Source organism: Vanellus vanellus (assembly GCF_965231255.1).
Source record: "Vanellus vanellus genome assembly, chromosome: 3".
In the NCBI taxonomy this organism is placed as follows: domain Eukaryota; kingdom Metazoa; phylum Chordata; class Aves; order Charadriiformes; family Charadriidae; genus Vanellus; species Vanellus vanellus.
The window spans coordinates 58,283,696-58,308,401 of record NC_138907.1 but is presented as its reverse complement, the minus strand read 5'-3'; the positions used below and the strand labels follow the sequence as shown (position 1 = coordinate 58,308,401).

The 24,706-nt window shown below is 41.3% G+C and overlaps 1 protein-coding gene across 2 annotated transcripts; it reads right to left on the bottom strand.

Moving 5' to 3' along the window:
- Nucleotides 1-276: 276 nt before the first annotated feature.
- On the bottom strand, nt 277-23,312 carry MYCT1 (MYC target 1). Of its 2 annotated transcripts, none has more exons than XM_082480468.1 (2): nt 23,193-23,312; nt 277-1,509 (listed from the first exon to the last, which is right to left on the bottom strand). In XM_082480468.1, the coding sequence occupies exons 1-2, from the start codon at nt 23,242-23,244 to the stop codon at nt 977-979; spliced, it is 585 nt and encodes a 194-aa protein (XP_082336594.1). In that variant the 5' UTR covers nt 23,245-23,312; the 3' UTR covers nt 277-976. The 2 variants fall into 2 exon arrangements, with proteins under 2 accessions (XP_082336594.1, XP_082336595.1); XM_082480469.1 differs by having other exon boundaries at nt 277-1,504.
- Nucleotides 23,313-24,706: the final 1,394 nt, after the last annotated feature.

Genomic DNA, 24,706 nt, shown 5'->3' with positions numbered 1-24,706 from the left:
AGACAAGGTTTCGGGGAATAACTTGCCGGGAAGAATTAAACGTTGGTACAATTTGTGAAACACAATTTGAAATAAGGAAATGAGTAATCACATAGCAAAACAGGAAACTTAATTAAAAAAAATAGTTGTCATTCATGCTGCTTATCTTGATAACCAGAACTAGAAAAATGAAACATGAGGAGTTTTGCTCCCATAAATCCTTACTGGGTATTAAAATGAGACTACCTGTTTTGCTGGCCGCAGGCAGAAAATTCTTTATAGTTCTTACCATGCATTTAGGATGTTGTTTCAAACTGCGTGAAGCTTGGTATACTTCAATGTTTTTCCCATACTGTGGAGGGAATTTTATACAAGCAGCCCTGACATGGAGTTTTTTAAGATCCTCTGCAATCAGCAGAACAGGATGTCTATGACCACAGCCAGGACTGTGACGTTAAATCTTCTACAAGGTCTGTGTCTAAGGTTCCTCAGGCAGAAGCTGTTTTGCAGTTATACGAAGAAGGTGGCTAGTAGGAGGTATTCTCTGAAAATTTAACATCCTTGGTAAAACACGTAAAACCAGATTTTTTTCTTTTTTTTTTTTTCAAAGAAACAGAATAGTGAAATTTGGAGAAATGTGTATATTGGTAATCCCTAAACCGATCTCTTTCTTCAGGAAATGAGCTGGTTTTTATGTGGCAGCATTTTATTTCCTCTAAAGTAAAGATACAATGGTTACAATGAAAGATACAACACTATAAATATGCAAGCACATGGCAGAGCAGTAAATTAGAGGCAGCAGTGCAAAGACAAGTGATGCCTTGGACAGTGGGATATTGCGCTCTAAGAAACCACCGCTACCCGCCTCTGGCAATGATTGTCCCCTCCGCAATGGCAGCCAGAGGCTTCTCAGAGATCTTCGTCATGCACAGAAAATTGTTGAGATGATTGAGGTTCCTCTTAAAATGGACGTGCATGTTTGCAGGAAGGACCTAGCTCAGGAGTCTGGGAAAGCTTTTATGATGGTTTCATAGGCGGGAGGTGGGGTTTGTGTGGAGTGGCAGATGCGGAGGCTGTTGTTAGACCAGTGGAATTCGGGTCGACTTAAGCTGTTGGTGGTGCTTCCCACAAGGGTTGTGGTGGTGTTTGTGGGAGTGAGGGTGATCAGCTGACTGTTCGTCTCCACAGGGAGGGGAGGACACTGCAGGAAAGGGTGGAAGGTGGACGCGCGGAAGCTTGACTTCCTAGGGAAAGAGTTGGCTTGTTCTAAGGAGGCTTGCCGCTGGAAGGTGAGGCTGGCCAGGCTGAGGTTGCTCCGACGTTCACAGCTGCTGTTGCGGTAAAATCCAGTCCTGCTGGTATTGTGACCGTGGGAGGGGGGCCTGGACCGACGACTGAAGGCTGAGGAGCTCCCCTGGGAAATGTGGGCGCTAGCTCTGCGACGGGACAAGCAAGTGAATAGCGCCCAGATGATCCCTCCAATCACCAGTCCAACCAGCATGGACACTGTGAAGGCTATCGTTATCTGCTCTGAAATACAGCAAAAATATACAGCAAAGTGATTTCATTAACTCGGAAGGATTTTCCTGCCAGAAAGTGAATCAAAGATGGCAGCTTCCTTAAAAGATGAACAAACCCTAAGGTTTTTGTATGTAATACATGAACCTTACAACACAAACACAGCAGTTCAGATTGCTTGCACTATATGGTGTTTTTTCTTTAATTTGCATAAGTCAACAACATCCAGAAAGTAGCTTGCATTTAATACCAGTTTCTGTACCAATGTGACCTGGTTTCAGCTGGGAAAGAATTAATTTTCTTTCTAGTGATTGCTGTGAAAAGAATGTCAATAATGCATATTGTTTTAGTTGTTCCTAAGTGATGTTTATGCTTTTCAAGGACTCTTTTCAGATTCCCACAGAAGCTGGGAAGGAGTACAAACAGAACAATGGAATGGCCGATGGAATATTCCATACCATAGACTTCACGCTCAGTATATAAATGGGGCTGGCCGGGGTGGGGAGGGAATCTGCGATCACTGCTTGGGATAGTGCCAATTCACCAGGCGGTGAGAGTGACTTGTGTCATTATTATTACTGTCACTCTTGTTATTATTATTGTTATTTTCCTTTTCTCTTCTTGATCTATTAAGCTATCTTTATCTCAACCCATGAGTTTTTTCTTCCTTTCCCTTTCCCCTTCTTTTCCCCCTTCTTCTCCCTGCCCTTCTCCCAGGGGGAGAACTGTGTGGGCAGCTGTGTGGTCCTAGCTGTGGGATGGGGTTAAACCACGGTACAATACAAGGGAAAAGTCTTCAGTCTCTCCCAGAATCAACCACCCACTAGCCCCAAGGTGTGTTACAAAACTGCCAAGCATCTGCTTCTGTGGGCAATACGAGGTGTGGATTTATGCAGACTTGTCATTCTGTTTGTAGACGTTTATGTTCTATGTGTACGTGTTTGCAAGCTCACCTATTACAACAGTGATGTAGTTTCTGCCATGTTCTTAATGAGAGTAAGCCTTGTAATTATTACAACATGAGAACATGCCCCAGCCTGTTACTGCTGAGTAACAGATACTTTAAATCCTCAAAGTATTTAATGTAAATGACTATATGCTAAATGATTATGGTCAGAGATAACCATTAGTAATACTAAGTCTCCTGAATATTTCCCATCCCCAATGCCCGATTTAAAGATGCATTAATCTGCAAGTAAGAAAAATAAATCTCTAGGTCTTTTATAAACGCTTTCCAGAAACAAGAGATGTGAAAACAAAAAAGAGCATGGCCGGGATTGGTTCCTCCCCCACATGGCTTCACAGTGTGGAGGAATAAGATTTTTTTCCATGTATATTTCTAAGAATAGGACAGTTACTTCAGAAAACTTCACTTACTTTTGCAACTGAGCACCGGACTTATTGCTATTATAAAAAGTTTGGAGATACATTTGTAATCCTTGATAAGGCCTGAACTGAACGCAAAAGCCTTACAGATCCCCTCAAAATTTAAGAAGGGATGGGATCACAAACTAGAAGGAACACTATCTTGACTACTAGTGGAGCGAAGAGGGAACAAGTGAAAAAGAGCCATGGGACAGCTTGAAACACGTTTATTCTGTCTATGCTGTGTTCCCGTGGTTGTGAAGCATTTCTGTTGAAAAGGAAATTGTATTAATTTGGTGGAGAAAGGTGAGTAACTTCTGTAGCGTAGAGAAGCGCAGGCCAGCTAACGCTGTGCCTGGCTGATCACCGTAGCAGAAGGCAGTAACTCCGGGACTGGGATGCAGACATTGGAGCCCAAAAAGGGCTAGATGAGACTAGGTTCAAAATTTTCTTGCAAGGTGACAGCTGTTACCTTTCCCCTGAATTTATGGTGCTGCACAAACAGTCATTTCCAGAACCCAAAATAATGAAACCAAGTCCGAACTACGGGAATTAGCCAAAGCAGGTGTTGGAGAGGCAAAGAAAGCGAGTGACCTGAGGGGTGGCTCTGGAGGACAGCCAGCACGCAGCCGAGGGAAAGGAGAGGTGCCAGGCCCGGCCAGTGGGACCAGCTTGCAGGCAGAGGTACTCCAGTATGCGCCAACAGAGACCTTTGCTTAAGTCAGGCCTTGGTAAGTAAGTAAGTAAGGCTCAAATATAGGGTAGGTTGCTGCAGGAGGGGGAAAGCAAATATTTGCTTTCCTTCCAGCAGGGGAGACATAACTGATTATTGGTATAATTGCACTTTAAGAATTATTTATTATTACCTTCCTTATCTGCCTTCTTACTTTTCTCCCTTCAGTGAAAAATTGTTAGCTATGTGATTCGTACTTGCAGGTGGGGAAAATTAGCTCCCTGAGCACCAGAAAGCTTAGCACAAAATTTTCGCAGCTTTCTGAGTGGGGACTCCAAGCAGCAGTAAATCTGAAGCCAGCCCTTGCTGCTGCCCACCAAGCCCTGTCAGAGGGGCAGTACATTCACCCTACAATCCTTTGCAGGTGTGGTTCTAGGCAGGACCAACATTATCATGAATTACTGACATCACCATGAATCTCCTACCCAAGTTTATTCACCTTACATTTTTTCAGGATAGACTTGACATTCCATGGGGCCCAGAAGATTCAAGCCCTAATGAAGCCACTGATATTTTGGAAGGGTATACAATTCTACAGTTGCTTGCTTGTAACCCGTGCTTTCAGATAGTCTTATAACCCTAATCCTTCTCCAAAGGGAAAATAAAGACTGGAGAGGAAAAAGTATAGGATATAGTTGCAGAGCACTGCTCCCTCTTAGAAACACTTCATTGCCCTTTCGTTCAGAGGTGGACAAACCTTGACCCTAAAATATAATTTTTCTTTAAGCCCTCATTTTTGCAACTTCGAAACTCTTGAGCGGGCACGCTAAAGTCAAAGGGCGATTGCCTGGCCTGCTTTTTGCCAGAATCCACAGGCAGCATCTGCACTGCAACTCCTGGCTGCAGGTCAGAGCTCTGTCACCATAAGCAGCCTTCTGACAACCTCATCATCATTCTGCCCTTTATGAAACATCTTCAGAGACACAGAAGGTCTTATCAAGCCTTTTTTGGTCAGGAATAGCCTATTATGCCATTTTAATGGAGTTAATACATGCTTTTACTGCAAGTTCCTACTCATACTCCCGAAGGTGGGAAGGGATAGCCAGGACTTGGGCACATCCAGTTGAGTAAATCCCGGGGGCTTTCCTAAAGACATCATTTCCCAAGCACTAGAGCTGCAGTCTGAGTACCCCCACTGCCGTGCCTGCGTGCCTACGCGAAAGCAGAGCAAGAACTAGTCCTTCCTTAGGCTAATTTCTTTTGCACCTCTGCTGGAACGCTAGCTAGGTTATTGTATTTGGGACTGCCAAGGGATCCCTCAAGGCACAGGGCTCTGTGCTGCCGCCTGATGCCCCTGCTCCTGTTTGGGCGCTCAGCTCCAGCAGGGAGGAGGCGAAGGGGACCTCCGCGGGGCTCAGCAGCCTCGCGTGTTAAGGGGAAGCACAGCAAACCACGCAAGCGTACCTGCCTCTGGGGTTACCGTGCACCGTGGTGCGGATTTGTCCCTGCATCCCTCTAGCCGTAATTTTCACCACCTGCACAATCAAATCAGCATTTCGCACTGTTAAAAGCAGATGAGGGAATTGACAAAAGTATTGAGTGCAGCTCTTCAGTCTTTCCCACGTGCTGTTCCCCTGTGCTGGAGGTACAGCACAAACAATTATCCCTTTGGATAATGTCTTCATTTCTTTAACTTCTTTGATTCTTTTATTTTTCTACCTCTGTATATGAATGTAAAAATAGAGGGTCAACTTATTCCCTGGGGAAATTCAGCTGGGTTTACACTGGCTACTACAGTTGCCATATAGTACCCCAAATGCTCTCATTTCCGTCTGGACCTGCATTTAATCCTTTAGCTTCTTGTTATAGAAATGTCGCTAGACCCATTGGTTACGAAGACTTTATTCTTTCTATTCCTAGACTCTCCCTGACTTCAGTGGGAGCCGTGGGTCACACTAATAGGTTGAACTTGCTTTTTGTTCACTCCCTGCAGAGGATAAATTTCACTGAAAAGTAATTCAGTTCTAAAAACTTACATTGAAGAATTGTAAATCTATGCCCATTGATTTCCTCTTTAAAAAGTCCAGGCGATCACAGCCCTGAGGTACATTGGAGAAAATACTACCAAACAGAGAAAAAGATCAAAGGCAGAGTGGGACTTGCTGCACCTGGGATTTTGAGGGGAACAGCTGGCTTTCACAGGGTTGTTTTTCTCTTCCTTAGTCTGGGCAGTGCCAGGGCAGAACTAGCCTTTCAGGAGAGTCAGAGCAATACTGACACAAAACTGCTCCCGAGGAGCCATTATAATAGCTTATGTTTTCCTGAGAGCTGTGCATCTCATTCTGTCCTCTGGTTTTAAGGAAAAAAAAAAAAACAAAAAAAAAGTAAAAATTTGGGGATAACGTAGGGATGCTGCCAATAACAATAAGTCCCCAGGTGCTGGTCCACTAAATATGTTTTGATCTGTATGTTTCTCAGGCTGCTCACACTGCCCGCTTTATTTGATTGTGCCATAACTGAAAACATTTGGTACCCCATCTCAGTCAATTTTCTCCACTCTCACCTCTAACATCAGCTGAAGTGAAGAACAAAGGTTTTCTTCAACAATGCAGGACAGACTTTGAGGTACAAAGCCAGAAATAAAAGGATAAGGAAACAAATGTGTCCATGCAAAAAAGGTTGGATATTCAGAACCCACAGTAACACCCATGACTTCTGGATGCTACCCCCAGATCTGAACACCAAGGCAGTACGTGTCTGTCAGCCCAACATCCATCCAGATCAGGCAATTGCTTCTGAAGTCTGTTTATCCCCTCCTCCCTGACTTCTGCATGCACTGTTAAGCAAATGCAGTGCTACAGGTTTGTACAGTGGATTATTGCCTCTGCTATGCAAAGCTTTTTCTTGGTTGTTGCAGCTTTCTTTAAGGCTTTCTTACTTTCCATGAACTGTATGTATGAAGTTTTAGCGTATGTCCTATCAAGTTCATAGCCTCTAGCAAGTCCTTAACACTACAGGATCCACACAGGAGAAATTTAGACATGTTATTAGCAAAGATAATAGCCTGGCTGATAAAGCGGTTTTCCTAGTTATGGCCCTGAAACACATGCATCCCATCCAGCCTGGACATCAGTAGGAAAGACAGGAAGTCTTCTGAGAAGTGGACTACGTTCTCTGCTTCCTCACCTTGGGGTATACCTCACCTAAAATTAGCAACACAGTCCCTACCTATACTTGACGGTCCCCGGATCAACCAAACTCTTCATAAAATAGATTTGCTTTTTGTGGTGCAGGATCCTGCCTCTATCATGAAGCTTAGCAGGATCCTTGCAGACATACTCAGGTCAATCTCTTATTTCCATGGGGGTTTCATCTTCCTTTCATGTGCATGGACCATATCAGATAGCAAGACATCCCTCTGAATTCAAAACATGTTTATATCGAGGATTCATTTTCCCAAGGAATCTCCCTCTTGCCCTCAGCCCTGACTGCCACAGGCTGGAGCAGCATTTTGCCCACTGATCTCAGGAAATCCTTGGGACTTGCATCTTTCCTATAGTCTTATCATACATTCCCCAAGATGTAAAGTTAGGGTGGGTGCAAGAGCTTCCTAGCCCCATGCTCACAGGTATATACATTTGTAAACTTTTCAGCTGGCCAAGTGTATGAAAGGACAGTAGTACCTCTCAAAATCATAAGCAGCAGCTTCAACGAGAGCATCTCAGAGCAAGAACCAGGGTGGGGCAAGGGAAGAGGGGACAAAATACTGAATGCAAAGGAAAGAGAAATGGAAAAGCATCTTTTAGTCAGGCTGCGCACACGACTTGAATTTGAACTGCATATTTGCCAATAATAGCTAATAAAGCTAATAAAGAGTCAGTTACCTTTCCAAGCATCCGTTCTGCTCATGCTGCTGCTAAGCACAAGGAGGCAGGAAACACCAATAGGGTGAGATGATGCCTACACATTTAATTTGATTTCTAGTGGGTGACTTTCAAATATTCTTTATGTTTTGGAGCTGTTAACTTATTGTCATTGCTTTATTAAAAGACAAATACGTAGTTCTATCTTAAAGTTATTAGAAACGGTAAGGTGGCTTGTCGGTTAAGAATGGTATTGTTCAGCATTCACCCTCAGCTTGCTATAGAGATGTTTTTCTCATATTACGGTAGAGCAAGATTCTGTTCATTTCCTTCAGCAAGTGAGAGTAATCTTCCCATTTCTCTTTTCTTCCAGCTGCCCAAAACTGCACACCTGGCATGCAAACTTTACTCCATGTGGGCTCCAGCAAGCTTGTGTGCAGAACGTACAAGCTTGGTTTCAGCTGCGTTAGCAATGAGACGTATCAGAACGTACTACCATGGTGTATAGTGGAAAAGAGCTGGTTTTAGAATTTCAATCCAAATTTTAGAATTCTAAATTTATTTCCATTTTAATTCTTTCCTTCTCACATATGTGTGAGCTTTCTTTCATTTATGTCATATATGCCAGTGACTCTAATCTTGTCTGAGATTCCCTGCCCCTACATGCACACATACTTGTGCACACACACATTGCCTTGTCCCAGAGTTGAAAAACCTTGACAACTGGTAGGGAGTTTGGTCTCAGACATGGAGAAATCCAGTTCAGCCTCTGTCTCACTCTAGATTTTTTTCCCAAATGAAAGCTCAATATAAAACAACATACAAACCAGTATGGGAATTCATACCTGAACTTTGCACAGCTTAACGTATAGCACCAGCTAGTGTAATAAAGCATGAATTGCGCTTACAAATGACAAATCTAGTAACCCGACCAGTAAGAATGGTTCGGATACTGTTTTACAGGAGTCTCAATGTCTCAGATTTCAGGTGAGGTTCGGTAAGTCATCCGTGTTCATAACACAGCCTCATTTGTGCAAACCAGACAGGAGCAGCCAGGGTCCATCAACGTTTCAATAAACTCACAGCACCTTCCTACAGCTGTAGAAAATATACATCGCTAAGCGGGACAGGCTGCAGCTACTCCTCATGCATCCTGGGCAGCGAGTTTGGAAAGGAGGAATACCCTGGGCCCAGAGAGCCACAACCTTTTCCCACCACAGAAGATCTGAAGTGATTTGAACCACTTGAAATGTTATTCCGGTTCTACCAACACCAAGAAAACTTAGTTCAAAGCTGTGGCTGGTTTCAGTAGTCAACTCCCATGCTGCTGTTCTCACGCGGAGTTCAAAAAAGCAATTTCTCCTATCTGACAAGTGTTGACATTACTATCTTCCCAATCTTTGTCACTAATTGTATTAGCAAAACAGCCTCTCATTTATCATTTGTAGGCAGTCCATGATTCAGTTGGGTGGGCGAATCAGTTGCTGTGTAATATCAACCAGCTGTGATCTTAGTCATGGCACAAGTTTAAGAAAGGTCACTCAAGACCCTTGTGGAAAGAGTGAGAGTGACAGGGTGCAGCACAAGGTGGCTCAGGTAGTTGTGATGTCCAGAAAACAAACACATGAGGCTGGTGGCATCTGGAAAACAGAATCTGTGGGGAAAAAAAGCTGAAATAAAAGCAGACTGTGCAGGACATGAGAACTAATAACTAAACTAAGTAAGACGGTGGGCTATCCGAAATGTCGGTGCTTTGCATTCAAACACAGCTTGCCAGAGACATGTTTCCTTCGGCTTGTGCTAGCGCGAGGTTCTATGCTGCAGGAACGGACAGTAATTCTCCCACTTCACCTAACAAATAAACAGTCGCTTTTATTTCTACTGCAGATAAAATAAAAAGTACTGGGTTTAAAAAAGGTGTTTCTATCTGTGAGGACAGGTAAGAGCTAGAATAGCTAGTCCAGGTAGGAGGTGCACCTACCCTCATTAAAGATTTTAAAAGCCAATATCAGTCAAGAGTTGTTGTAATATAGTTAATCCTGTCTTGAAAAAAGAAGGTAGAACAGATGACAGCTCAAGGCCCATACTGACGTTATTTTGTGCAGTTTCTAAGACTTTCTTCGATCGGGTAAGCAAATAGGCTCCGGAAGCATCTGAAAAAGTATTAAGTAAATGACAAGGTAAAAAAAAAAAATGCAGTCTGTGCCCTTGGATTAATATTCTAAATGCAGAGGGGACGGCTGTTTATTAGAGGGTTAACTTCACAGAGAGACACCTACCTAGGAACAAGATTGCCCTCTGCTGGAAATTTATGCTGAAAATCTAAACAATACATAAAATACCTTAAAAACAGGGTGTCAGGAAAAACCAATAAGAAATATGCCAACCAAAGATTACAAACAAATTAATAGTACCGAAAAACTCAGAAAAACTCTGAATTACATTGCCATCAACGTTCAGGACTAGCATTTTGCAGTGGTTTTGAAAGTAAGGTGGACTGAGGCAGAGCAAAGGTGTTCAGAAGCTTCATGAGGTAAAGCTTGTACAGATTTGCGGCTTCGTCCAAATATCTGTGCCGCTGGAGAAACATGAGGCTAAGACTGGTCCTAAATTCATATTTCTCACCATCCACAGTGACGTCCAGGATGATATCTGTGTACCAGGCTACACTTGCTTTGTTCACTAATACCATAATTCACTGTGATAAAATGCCAGAAGAGTGGAATATGCCATTGCAATATCCTGCAAACCAAGTCAGAGTTAATGATGTTCCCTTGATATTACTGGAAGTTGATTTTTACTGGAATGATAAATAAAGAGTAATTGTAATAATCTAAGATAGGGATGTCAGCATGTTTAATTTAATGCCTTTGGCACAACTATACAACACAAAGCAAAGATTCCTTTATGAAGACAGAGATAGAAACTTTGTTACCACGTGGTTTCATTATGACTCCTAATGCATTACAAAGACAGTAATATAATTTTGATCTTTTCTGCATGTGCAGCAAACAATCCTCTGGCGAGGCATTCTTACCACCCTCACAAAACCAGAGCTTAGGCCTAAGCTATATGGCCCCTGCATGAACCTAAATCAAACAGTAAAACACAATTTGCCACAGTGCAATATGGCATTGTGGCTATTATTTAATGGATATATGATTATTTCACAGAGCTTGCAAATAAAATAATTTCCTATACGAACAGAGCATGAGTGACTGGAGTGAAATCTTAAAATTAAGGAGGAGATACCACAGTAAGTAGGCTATATTTAGGAAAACAGAAGACATCCAGGCTTAGAACGAAGCACAAAGTTTTCAGGTTACTGGGAAGACTGTATGGCAAGGGATACATGGAAGTCATCTTCGGTCTCACCTGAGCAATTCTGTTGTCTGTGGTCTGAGAAGAGCCTGCCTCTCTCAGACACAGGTTCAGGTGGAGCTTGAAAGGCCAAGAAGTGTTTCCAATAAAAGCCTGAGCTTTATTAGAACATGAAATAGAATATTTTTAGAGAGAAAACTCAGAGCGGCAAGGTACACTCTAAGTACCTTGTGATACTAAGTATGCTAGAAATAAAAGCCACATTTCAGCTTGCCCAGCACATTTGACAAACAATGGTTCTCAACGCAGTGCTTTTTGGAAGCGCTGCAACCTCTGCACATTTGCCTCTTAGCCTTTTTCCGTCACCTGAGAGGCAGGACCTTGTTTCTGCTACTTGCTCTTAGCTGTGCAATCTCTCGCCCTCTTTCCCTGCAACCTGCTCACCTGCTTCCCAGGAGAGGAGCAATCTCCCCTTCCCAGTTCCATCCTTCTTACTCTCCATTTGAAATTTATGTCATGTACTAACATAGAGAAAATGAATGAAACAGATACATACAGCATTGTGTCCTGGCAGGAGCAGAAGGAAATCTACTGGGGCCCCAAACTGCAAAGTGTCTGAGAAGAAGTCTCTTCTCACTTAGAAATATACTGCCTTTGAAATACGGTCACACAGTATTCTGCTGACAGGTCTAACTTGTGCACTGCTTATTCAAAAATGGCCATCAATGAAAATAGTATTCAGTATTTTATTTGTATGCTTCTTATTTTTTGAGAGTGCTAAGACTAGGGCCTTCTTCAGGTGAAAATTAAGAAAGTTGTACAAAGTTGAAGAATGGGAGGAAGAGCTTTGCTGAATGCTGATCTAAAGTATCCAATAAACAAGTATTCAAGCAGTAGGCAGAGAGATCTGTATTTACATCAGCTTTTTGTACTCTTTTCACAGCAGTAATACCTGTGCAGTATTCATCCAGTAGTGCAAAAAAATCTCTTGCTACATTCATCTTCCTCAGGGAACGAGTATAATAGTAAACATTTTGAGAATACAGAAACGTGTTCGTATGTGGTAGCACTGTATTCTTCAGTTAGTTATCTGAAATTGAGAAACTTGAGCTTTTTTTCTCCTAGCACTTCCTGTGTGACCATCAATCAGTTTCAGAGAGAGTCAAGTATGAGTATCTATTTCAGTGTGGGCTAGGCGATCTCATTAAGTAGTACCCACAAGAATCTGTATAACCACAAGCTGATAAACACCAGTATAGTTTCTAAGTGGGATGATCACAGATCTGGAGTGTTAGTCCACTCTTGATGACCCAGGCAGACGACCCAGGTTGGAGACTCAGATTGAAGTGGGACATTCGTGCTTGTCCCACATGAGCCTGTGGTATCTGGGAGGCTGTGTTTGCACCGGGCTGGTCCAGGTCCTACTTGCCTAGAGACTCCTGCGCTTCTCAATCAACAGAGCCATCAATGGTCTCCTTCATTTATATTCTGCCTGCGTAACTTATCGACCTTCCATAGAAGCCATGTGTCTGCTTGGTTGGCTCATCCTTCCATTACCTCGGATAACTGAGAGGTAGCATCAATATAACATATTTTTTTAAAACAAAGGTTTTAAAATTAAGAGATGTCAGTTAAATGGTCAAATATTCCATAAGTGTGTGTTAAGATGCTGGATTGTGAATTGAAATGTCTGAAACAGGGAATTAATTTTCTTCTGCAAATAAGATGCCAGAGAAGCAAGGCAGAGGCCTCTGCTGAGAAGCAGAAACTGCCCTGGCAGTTTGCTTCAGCAAGCATGTATCAGAGACCAAAGAGGCTTTTGCATTGCATTGAACTGACTAGTTTTTTTCTCATCCAATTATTTTGCTGAAAATTTCCTAGATGCTATTTCATAACAATGCTGTATGTATTTGTATTGTTCACGTAGTTTTGGTTGAGGTTATTTAACAGATAAATCTTAAGTCTCTAATGTCCCATTTTCAGTCCATGAAAATCCAACTCATGTAAGTATCTTTTCCATCTCCTCAAGTAGAAAGGAATTAAATTATTACCTTGGAACCAAATCTACTGCAGGCTAAAAACTTACTTTTATGTTTTCTTTGGTTTTGAAGAGTTGTTAGGAGAATAACTTGGGATTGCTTGGTGCAAACTTAACTACTATACAATAGGTTTCAAAATCTGAGTAAGGTTATATAGGAAGTGAAGCTTTGACTTTGAAAAGCAGGAAAAATTGAAGTTGCCTGTACTGTTATTGATAGTCTTTTCTGTTTTTCTTTTTTTTTTCCCCCCAGATGAAAGGATAGGGTTAGGAAATGAAGAAAATCTTAGAAAGACAGAATGGTCATCCTGAGTCTTGATTTTACTTTGTGCTCTTCTTTTGTGATTGTGGCTATCTCATTCCATCTCTGTGCTTCAGACTAACCTGTATAAGGGAGATGGCACTACTCACAGCCACTCATTTGGCTCACAAAACTTTTAGATCCCTGGTTAAATGAGTTACAATGGTTAAATTGGAAGTTGCGTATAAGTACAGATCATTTTCCTTCAAGAGGTTCTACAAGAAGAACTAAGGCAGAAATATTGCATCCACAATGTACTGAGACCAACTCATTGGAATCCAAATCCTGCTAGGCTCTAGCAGTTGAGCGCGCAGATGCGCGGGATTTTTCTTGGGGGAAAGGCACAGCACTAAGCTCCTTTTATTATGTGACTGCTGATGCCAACAGGTTCACATGCCAACACATTCACTGGTGTGATGCTTGGAAAAAGAAATATACTTCATTTCCTAAAGACAAGATTTCTGGATTTGGTGGATAAACAAAGCACGACACTTTGGGCAGCTCATGTGACTACAAGCAGCACCACATAGTCAATACGGTAGGTGTAATTGCCAAAATGTGTATGAATTGTGTGTCTGATTAATATTTAAATAATACTCTGAAGAAATGTTGCCTCTTCTTTCTACTACCTTAGATCTGCCTCCCTCCTGCTAAAGATGGTTAAGCATTTGATCAATCAATGGCTGTACGGGAGGTGGCGGGAAAGCAGGAAAGAAGCAGTAATTAGAAGGCAACAAAACACAGCCTGAGGATGACAGACTCACTTTAAAAGAATAATTTATACACAAGGAAGAAATCGTGCTCTGAATAGGCAGCACACAAGAGCAAGACTTCTCTCTTCTCTTCATGACACACTTTCTTGCTTTCATCCAACTACAGTAATACTCTTTTCTTTGGGCTTGCCAGAATAAGGGCAAGGAAAAAAAACCAAGTCCCTCATCAATATCTGCTTTTATCTTTCTGACAGGCCTGCACATAAGATCTTGGAATGGATTCACATATTAGCTTCCTAAATGCAAGGTCTGATTATTGATATAATCCCCTTTGCTTCAGGAATGGAAGTGATAACTTTCACGTGCTTGTCAATTCTTTTACTCAACTGACAGCAAAATAAGCATAATCATATTAAATTTGGAACAGAATCATCATTCTGACTCTTCAGAAGAGAGTATATGATTTATCTGATAAATTTTTTGTAGGGTCTATACAAAACAACAGTACTCTAGTAGTTGATACAAAATGGTACCTACAAAAGTTACTTGGAAAACAAAACAGTGTAAGGCTAATACACAGTTCTGTTTCCTGGAGAAATCAGTGCGGGCAGAGTATGTTTAGATGTGACATATGACCTTGACTCTTGTCCCTGATGAAGCAGAGAGGAAGTGCTGGCTTCCTACACTAGTACGGCACCGGCACAAGCAGGATCTCTTGCCTAGCTGCTTCAGGCTGCCTCTGGCAATACTGGAAGACAAAGAAGCACGCAGACACAGCTGCTCCAGCAAGCAGTACTGCCACATGTATATGAAATCCAACTGAGAGGCTGCATAAAAATCAGCCCTTCTCGAACACAGCTGAGGGGGAAGAGACACATGGTATATCCTGAAGCTGAGAGGGGGGAAATGAGCAATGCCTTCCTGTATAATTACACCACAAGCCGTAGGTTTATTTCCCGTTTGGTATAAGAATATTTCTGGAGGTCTTCAGAGGAGGAGCCAGGGACCCTGGGTGTTACAGAGGAAAGAGAATCACAGCTGTCACGTTGCCACTGAAGAGCTGATGTTCAAACACAGTTGCTGCCATTGCTAATGCCTCACCACCACCTTATCTTTTGCCTTCCTTCAGTTAAACCCACACCCTTGTTGCCATTTCTCTCAGTATTAGCAGCATTCATATGAAACCTGTGTCCTCTTTGAGTCACTGGCTCTGCTGCTGCCTTGTGACACATACCAAGTCAGCTCACGCTGTGGTCAGGGGAGCTGGAAGAGGGAAGATCATCTGCTGACCTTGACCTGGTAGATAGGACAATAGCTCTCTTGTAGAGATCTTAAGAGGTTCAGGCAGAGGAAAGGTGCTATGTGTGGGTCTCCCTTACCCCAGCAGTCATCTAACTACCGTGATCATTATCAAAATTATGTGGAATACTTAAATCAGCTTCTGACCGCTTGACCGCTTGAGAAGTGATTTAATTACGTGACATTTTCTACATCTCATTTCACAGGATTTTCACATGGATCAGTTTCTCATCTGAAGGAGAAAAAAGAGATTGCCATTAGTCAGGGGAAATCTCTGTTGCTCCAGAAGCCATGCAGCAAAAGTTACTCTGATTCTGCTGGGCCTGGGAGGATGCACTACCCTACAGTCCTCTCCAAGAGGAACTGTCTCCGTTCCTATATAGGTGAAGCTGAGTTTTACTGGTGTTGTCATTGTTTATTTCTGTCCGTGTATTATGTTCTCAGAGTCTGTCTGAGGTCCCAGTGTGTGGCATTTGTAACAGACAAAACCAAATCTGTTCCCTGTCCTAAAAACGCTGCTGATTTGTATAGGATTTTCACAGATCCGATTTCTTCAAATTCGCCATGCAGATACTTCTTCATGAACATGAAAAAAAGTCATTCAAGTGAAAACTTTGGTTAAGTAATCTGGAAATATGGCTTCACAATTGAATTTGTGGCATCATGTAACATTTCACTGAGGAGCAGGAGGGACAACTTGTAGGTACACTCGATTTAAGACTGGTAATAGAAAGGATGTAGCATTACCGTAAATATCTCATTGTCTTTTGCAGTGTTGTTTAAATGTATCATATTTTATATCTGTGTTGTACATCTGCTCCTCAGATAAATGTACTTGAAAAAACTCAGTGTGTTTACAGGAAACATTTGCAAAAGCAGAACTGGCTTTCTGTCTGATTCTGTGTCACGTTTTACCTCGTCATCTTTCTCTTAACCACATTCCTACGAAGCAGCACAGGGAAGTTTTCTCTATTTTTCAAATAGGGACCTGAAATGTGGAGGAACCATCTGTCTTATATTTCAGAAATCCAACTAAAAATCTGCCTCCCAATGTGCTTATTTCCTCAAACATCTTTTAGGGGATCTGCTCTAAGTTCAAGTCGACCATAGGAAAAGAAAACAACTGTACTTTTCTCAGTGAATTTGGGAAGAATCAATGTATTTTACTCCATGTTAGGATCCCTACCTCAGGAGTCTGAACACATTTTGAAGTTGATAAAAATTTTGTGCACTGTTGGCAGGTTTCTTGTAGGAGGAGTGGGAGGAGGCTTTATGTCACCATTGCCTTTACTCAACACAGCTACACTGCCACCAAGCCAGGTCCGCTTGCAGCTGCGTTATTTGATAGAATTGGGGAAATCTGCAGTCCAAAGGACATGGTCTGTCCATACCAGACTGATGCAAAGGGATACACGAACACCCTACTTCCTTCGGCGCTGCACCTTATATTATGCAGTCGCACAACTAGAAATTTCCAGTGCAGACAATATTTTGCAGACAATATCTCAGCAGAATAATTCTCTAATTAGTCCATCTGATCAATATCTTCGGGGCTAAGAAACAGGGAAAAAGTCTCCAAGGCTATATTTTCCCATCAGTTTTCCTAGCCATTTCATGTGGTGGATTCTGAGAGCTTTCTGACCAAACTAGGAAATGCATCCCTCCTTCCTATTTATTATTTTATGTGTTAGACTAGTTTTATATTGGGTTGTTCACATGCTACTGACATAGACTAGAACCAATCAACGGGGGTATTTGGATTATATGCTCTTCAAAACAAACTCTTTTTCTATTATCAGTAGATATACTTGGCTGTGGAATGGGAATGAAAGACGACCTGCTTTTTGTTATTAGATGTCTCAAGGGTATGGAAATGTAGCTTTGGGGATGTACAACTTTTGCTTTTCTTAAAAGCTCCAGCTTGAAAAAGTAAAGGAGAAAATATTAGTCAGAAGATGGAAGGTTACGCAAGCAATAAAGAACCAGCAGGGCTCTAGAAAATCTATAATAACAAACATGCAAGCATGAGCCATTTATTTGATTGGAAGAGATAGGTGGGGAGCTGGAAGGAGGGTTTGTTCACATACAATTGGTTCTCGTATTAACTCCATCACGACAGGGGCAGAAGTCTGTTTGAGAATTTGAGTCCTTTAATATCCCACACCATGAGGTAAAGCTCTGAGTTTCATGTCTTGAGTGATGGATCAGTATCCCTGATGAGCCAGAAGCCAGGCTCTGAAATTCAAGTGTTAAGCATTAAAGTAGTGCATGATAAAGCACTCTGGGAAGTCTGAGCAGGAAAGTTGTCACTGTAGACATAGTCAGTGCATGCCAGATGGGGAGATGCGGAGTCAGTGTGAAGACTGAATGTTTTGTGTGTGTGTGTGTGGGGGGGGGGGGGGGGGGCTGTCTGTGACATGGGAAAGGTATTAGTACAGGCTTCTGGCCAAAGAACTCGGATATATTCTTTCAGATATGTTTGACTTTACCAAATTGATATGGAACATCCCTTCACAGTATCACAGTATCACAGTATGCTAGGGATTGGAAGGGACCTCAAAAGATCATCTAGTCCAATCCCCCTGTCGGAGCAGGAACACCTAGATGAGGTTGCACAGGAAGGCATCCAGGCGAGTTTTGAATGTCTCCAGAGAAGGAGACTCCACATCCTCCCTGGGCAGCCTGTTCCAGTGCTCTGTCACCCTCACTGAGAAGTTTCTTCTCAAATTTAAGTGGAACCTCTTGTGTTCCAGCTTGAATCCATTACCCCTTGTCCTATCATTGGTCGCTACTGAGAAGAGCCTGGCTCCATCCTCATGACATTCCCCTTTTATATATTTATAAACGCTAATAAGATCACCCCTCAGTCTCCTCTTCTCCAAACTAAAGAGACCCAGCTCCCTCAGTCTTTCCTCATAAGGGAGATGCTCCACTCCCTTAATCATCTTAGTTGCCCTACGCTGGACTCTCTCCAGCAGCTCTCTGTCCTTCTTGAACTGAGGGGCCCAGAACTGGACACAATATTCCAGATGCGGTCTCACCAGGGCAGAGTAGAGGGGAAGGAGGACCTCTCTCGATCTACTAACCACCCCCCTTCTAATACAGCCCAGGATGCCCCTTCCTCCAATAACATTTGCTGTGACCATTCTGCTCCTTTCCCTCTCATTCACCAGGTATTGATGAATTTGGCTTGTTTTTAATTTTTATGTTTATTTGGAAATTTTACCTATTGTTTATAAATTGCTTAAATGCAAAAAGGCAATGAGGTTAAAGAAATTCAAAATTGACAGAGTCATTTATCACTGGAATACAATTTTCATTTATTGTCCCCAGTAGTACCATGAATAGAGAACTGTTTATGTAGTCATCAAAAATACAGTTTTGAGTCATGGCAATACTCATATTTGCACTAAAAGGCTCTATCCTCATTTTCAGCCTCTGTTTTCTGAAGAGGACAAGGTCCTACTACTTTGGATAAACGCTGGAAGGAATTATTCCCTAACACCCTAGAGCAGGACTGCATCATGAGGTTGGAAAAAAAGCACTTTGCCTCTCCCTTTCTCTGTTCTCCCAACGGGACTTCTTCCAACAACAGGAACATGTAAAGTCTGAAGTTGTCTGACTCCAGCAGAGAGATTTCAAAAGAAAGAAGCTCACTTGTTTACATCCCATTTCCAAACTTTAGCAGGCATCAGTGACATAACCCAAACACTCTGCAGAAAGAGATTATATCTCCTGTGAGAGATGAGCTCCTTGTGCTGTGAGCTCCTTAGGATGCGTGATATGCTGCCAAGTATTGCATTTTTAAAATCACTGGGGTTTTCCAAAACACAGAGAAGTGACAAAAAAGAGACCAACTGCAAGGAAAAATTCCAGTTGATGCAGTGTCTTCAGTCCCCTTGCTCTGTTGTGGCTGATTGCCACGAATTAAAATGCCAGGAAGAAGACGCATGCTAGGGTGAAATTGTGAAGAGAGAGAAATAGGAAAGAGAGAGAAAAGGAAAAACAAAAATTCAGGAAATGCATTCTTGAGGTTGACACTGCGCTTGAATCCAAGGCTCTAATTTTGTCATGTTTTCCTCCTACTTTGTTCCACTTCAACCCTGAAGTCTTTCTCTACTAAGAGAAAAATCTCCAGTGGTGTAAAGCATCTAGAAGTGCCTCTATGTCATACCTTCACTTCCTCCTGTCTGCCAGCAATGGAATTGCATCTTCAGCTTAATTAATTAATTGCCCTACTAGCAATGCCCAGTCTACCTGGATAAAGGCCCTCTGTAGTTCTCTGGTTTATGATGGTCTTTTCCAGCCATCAAACTAGGAAGAGAATGGCCTGGTAGAAGCTACCACTGCCACATCTGCTGTCAAGTGCTCCACAGCTGGCTCCAAACTGTAGCCTTTGTGTGTCCACGTCTTCAGCTGTGATAGCTTCATCTGAGGTAGCTTCCAGAGTCTTTATTTGCTGCTGCTAAGGCTGGACCGGAGGGGTACAAAGTGTGTGGAGGCGAGCAAAGGGAATGAGGAGAGATCACCCAGTGGATATGCTGGAAATGCACTGACACAGTCATCAAAGTGAAAGCCAACAGGCTTAAGCTGGTCACCACACAGCTAGCCAAATACTTATTTTTTCACTTGCAAAGAACTGGGCTGGATTTGCTGCTGTTGCTTCTACACTGCTGTGTGAAGGATCCCAGAAGAGAAATCAGGTCCCATGGCTGTCTAGGTTGGACTTTCCTGTCATTGGCAGCTGTGTCACTGTTTGTGTCAGTGCTGCCCTTCACAAGCAGCATTTCAGCTCATAAAGATGATGCAAAGTTCTTAACCACCATTATTGCTAGGCCAGTAACATGATACCATGACACAGTGTCAGGTGTTAGAACATGCTCATCCTTAAAGACCGTCTTTTCTGGCAAAGTACATAGTCTGATGTCTTTCAAGCAAACAAACACATTCTAATGAGGGGAAGAACAGTGGGTTGATAAAAAAGAGACAAGGCAAAATTTGATATTACATTTAAAACCACGAGTGCATTGGTAGCTTATAAAGTCAAGTGATAATGCTTGAAGTGCTAGTGCCAGGCAATTAGCAATCTTAAAATGCTGGAAGCCAGCAGATATATGTTATTGTTTCCATACACTGGACAAATAACACCCTGGATTCTGATTCAAGAAAAAAATAATTGTCTTTAATGTTTTTAAGGGATTAAGTTTTAACGTTGAATTTTTAAATAGATACTTGAGTAAAACTAGACTGAAGGATAGTCTAGGGATCTGAGTTTATGTTGATTAATATCTGCTTACACTTCTTCTCTCTGCTGCTGTCATATTGATCAAATGTACTATTTAAATTAAATTTCCTGATCTGAAAGTATATTACTATCTGCACTGGAGAAATAGGATTGTCTCGAAGCCATTTATTGTATTTAATTTTGTGCGACTAAGAATGCTTTTAGGAATTACAAGAAATGCACTCCTGGTTCAAATGGAAACATCTTTGCTTCCACTGTTAACTTACAAATCAAAATGAATTCAATAAAGGTTATATTAAAACAGTAAAAAATGAGATTAGTAGTTGATAGATGGGTACCAAACCCTGAATTTCTCACTCAGCTATTGCCAAAACTCCCTTTGAAACTACCGATAAAATAAAATGATCCAGATTCTGTGTCTACAGTCCATGTGATAACAACGGTGCTGAAGTTCAGCAGAGATTGACTTTAAGTGCTTCACTTCCTACCTCTGCCAAGTACCGTACTATGGATTCCTACTGCAAAATAGGGTGACTGGAGGATACATGGCTTCATAGAAGCTGGCACCTGAAAGAGACGAGCTCCTGCATCCTCGCGGTAGCTCAGACAACTTGCCTGGAACAGGCACGTATGGCTACAAAGACTCTGCGCAACATCTGTAGTAGGGAACAGCTATAGCAAAGTGAGAACTGGAGTCCCAATTTTGTGCTTGTGGCACATTACACAGAGAATATTTGCTGACAGGGCCAGGAGCTCTATCATGAAACTCATGAATTTAAATGACAAGAGTAGGTTAATATCCCCCCCCCCCCCTTTTTTTTTTTTCTGGCAGAATTGATTTTAGGCCAGTAAAACTACTGTTTTGTTTCTTCTGTTTTACTCTGCTGCATAATTTAGCATTTCAGAAATACTGCAGAATGATGACAGCGAAACCTGAATTCAAAGGAATTAAGATGGGGTATAGCATCAGCTCATTGCCCTGCAAGACCTGCAGCTAAGCATGCTATCAACTCTCCAGGCTGTGATTGACTCTACACTGAGCATGCAAAAAAGTGTGTTAATTTTTTTTATTATTATTATTATTTACAGGCTTTGCATGAATATAGAGAGAGGATTTAGACTACTTAGGCAATTCACACAGCATGACTTATATCGAGGCGCCTATATCTTGGTTTTATCTACTCAGCTTTATTCATGCACACTTCCACTAACCTGGAACAGTTGTAAAAAGATTTATATGTGCTTACGCATAAATAAGTGGCGGACAGTTTAGTTTGTTCATTGTTTGAAAATTCTTAGAGTCATTTTTAAGATGCCATTGTGTGAAGTTACCATTGGAAACTGGACAGCTTTAGAAAACAGGATGCCTGTATATTTTCCAGAGAAGGGAAGCAGCTGTTAGACAATAGATGTTTTTTAAAATTGTTTTTGACTCTTCATGAAGATGGAGACCACCTTGCCTACAATCTGACCATGGATCCTTAGAGTTTCATATAATGTTGCCATGTTGTGTGTATGTTTCCATGAGAGTGAAGCAATAATTTACCTCAGAATAAAGGCAAATCTGCAGTAACAAGGGGCAGTACCTTTTACACAAGGATTCTTAAAGTACGTGTTGATGAAAGCACTTTCATTTTTGTTCTCAAAGAGCCATTTTATAAATACATGTAGTTCAACTCTACAAAAATGATAGTTATTCTTCAGAGTCCAGCAGACAGCCTCCAGGCAACAAGAGACCCAGAAACAGTAATAACAGTATTTTTTCCTCAGTTAATCTGCAAGTATTTCTCAAAGGCATCCAGTATCATTTTCCTACTTTTTAGCCCAAGACACAAAAATGAAGTGAGTTGCTCAGCGTCTCCCAGTAGGAAAATACATGTCACTGCAGAAAACACGTGTATGGCGTTCCACAGGATTTCTGATGATAAGGAAATGAAGGAACGTCTTTAAATATTCTTGTATAGTTATTTTCCACTCTTTTCCCAGGGCGCTTCTATCTATGCAACAAAAGTCCCATTTTGCTAATACATAGTATTTTTTAGTTTTAGAGAGCGCACAAATTCTTGGAGGCGTCATTGCTCAATAGCAATAATAAAAGACAAAACCAGATCATATGATTCATGCTAATGCTAAAGGCTAATGATAAATACTAATACATGTTAATGCTAAACATAGCGAGCGATAGAGCTTTTTGGAGGGAAAGGTTCTCCACAGCTGTTGCACGGAATCCTGTAGGATCAAGTCACTGAATCTAATTACCTCAAACGAATTTCAGTATAAAATATACTTCCACCTCACACTCTATACATTTCAGTTAATGAATCATTCCCAGGTTTGGGTGAAGGAAAACAGTCTTAATGGAAAATAATCAAATTATATATTGAGGAAAAAGTGAGGAAAATCTGATCACGAGACGCTGCTACAAACAGCAAATCCTTTTACATTCTGGAGGAGTAAGAGTTTATTCCAAAGGTTGCAACACGTTTAGTTTTTGCTACCTCTTCTTCATCAGAGAATGAAACAGATCATGTCTGCCATGTAGGTACATCCATTAAACAGCTGAGAATGTCTACCTGATCTGAAACACACTCAAGTCAATAGAGACCTTTTCAACTGACTTCAGTAATGAACTTTGTCAAACAATCAATTCTGCCCTGGCAGTTCCTGCTGTCTTCATTAGTTAAAAACATGATAAAACTTTGTCAAAGCAATATTTGGAAAACAATCTTTTGCACTGCAAGAAATACAAAATCTATTCATTACTTTTTGCTTCCACCATGAGGCTTGAAAGTACCCAGATGTACTTTTTAAGGCAATCACCAGCGAATCTCAGCATCCACTTTAACGACATTCTAGAAGAAGAAACAAAATCCTTACCCCAAAACTTTGGTGGCCACGTGATTGGAGAGTAAGTACTGTTTCTATCCATAACATCCAAATAACAAATATAGAATGGTACGTCCACCGAGGAGCAATGGGTTTCTCAACGTTTGAGATTTAGCAGTAGAAGCAATGCTTTTGTGCTGCCAGGGAACTGTGTTGTTTGCCTGAAAGGAAATGGATGTATCACGTTTCCTGCTTGTGGACTCGAATTAGCAAGTGCTTGCCTTATCTTGGAACACCACATGGTACCCGAGACGGGGAAATAGCTTCCTTCTCGTCATTTCCTCAGCCAGAGCAAATGGACTCCGAACAATACCAAATCTCCTCCTTCTCTGAAACTTTTTGAACCCCAAAATGTCCAGAGATAGAGAGATGAAAATTCCTTTCTCTTTCCTCAAGTGATTTTCTGAGTTGGAGACCTTCCTTAAACATTCAAAAGCACTTGTACTCAGTGGGAATTTTCAATAAGGAAGAAACGTGTCGAGAGGTTTTTAATAAACACCATTTCATTAGTATATTAATTTAGGGTATGAGGATTTTTAAACATTCACCATTGTTCCTCAGCTAGTTTGGGGAGCTAGCTGGGCCTGACAGTGCAACTGTAGGCATTAATATTTTAATGAGTGTACTTCAAATTTCCTTTGCCAATTCTTTTCCTTTCCACACCCCATTCTAAAATACGAGTTCCCTGGAACACAAACAGGCTTTGAGCTAATTGTTTGGACAGTTTTAATACAATGCAGTGTTAATTCCCTGTTGGAATTTGTAGGTACAGCTGCTAAATATAACAAATGGAAATAATAAGACACCTACAAAAGAAAATAGCCAAGATATTTAATGACACTGACCCAGAATTAATGGAGAATGTATGGGGATCAATAAAATATAGAATCTTGTATTTAGGTGACAAATGCTGTAGGACCTGATTTTAACTATTTTCCTCTTAAATGTATTGCAGATAATGGATGCCCATAAACATTCTGCTATGAATGTCAAACCCCTGTTCTCTGAAGAGTTGTATGAGGTTTTGTTTTGCCCGTTGTTTAAAGAAACCAGGATCAGCTACATATATTTTTCACAGTGAATATCGGAAGTCTCCAAAATTTAGGAATACTCCAAACTTAAGATTTGGATCTGGCATAATTTTAATGTTGAATCTTTTTTTTGTTTGTTTTGTTTGGGACTTCTTCGCATGAAACAGATTTTTAAAAATACTGAATAAAGATACTCTGATGGTTAATGGAACACTGACAGTTTTCAAAGCTGGTGTTTAAAATGAAATATCAAAATACTGAGTTAAACACCCGAATGAAAAAGATCAGATTCTCAGATGTCTGTGAAAAAGATATAACTTGATAAGAAATGCTGGAATTATTTAGTTTGGTTGGGACACAGACACCAGAGCAGATGATAAAAATATGCAAATTAAAGAATTCTATGACTAGGGTTAGTTTTGTGCTCTAAGAGTAGATGGAAATACAACAAAACCGAATTATTGTGAACTATAA

Coding starts and splice junctions, on each gene's coding strand:
- MYCT1 (XM_082480468.1), bottom strand. CDS start 23,244: ATGGATAGAAACAGTACTTACTCTCCAATCACGTGGCCACCAAAGTTT. Junction 1,510..23,192: donor GTGGCCACCAAAGTTTTGGG/GTAAGGATTTTG, acceptor GCTGTATTTCAG/AGCAGATAACGATAGCCTTC.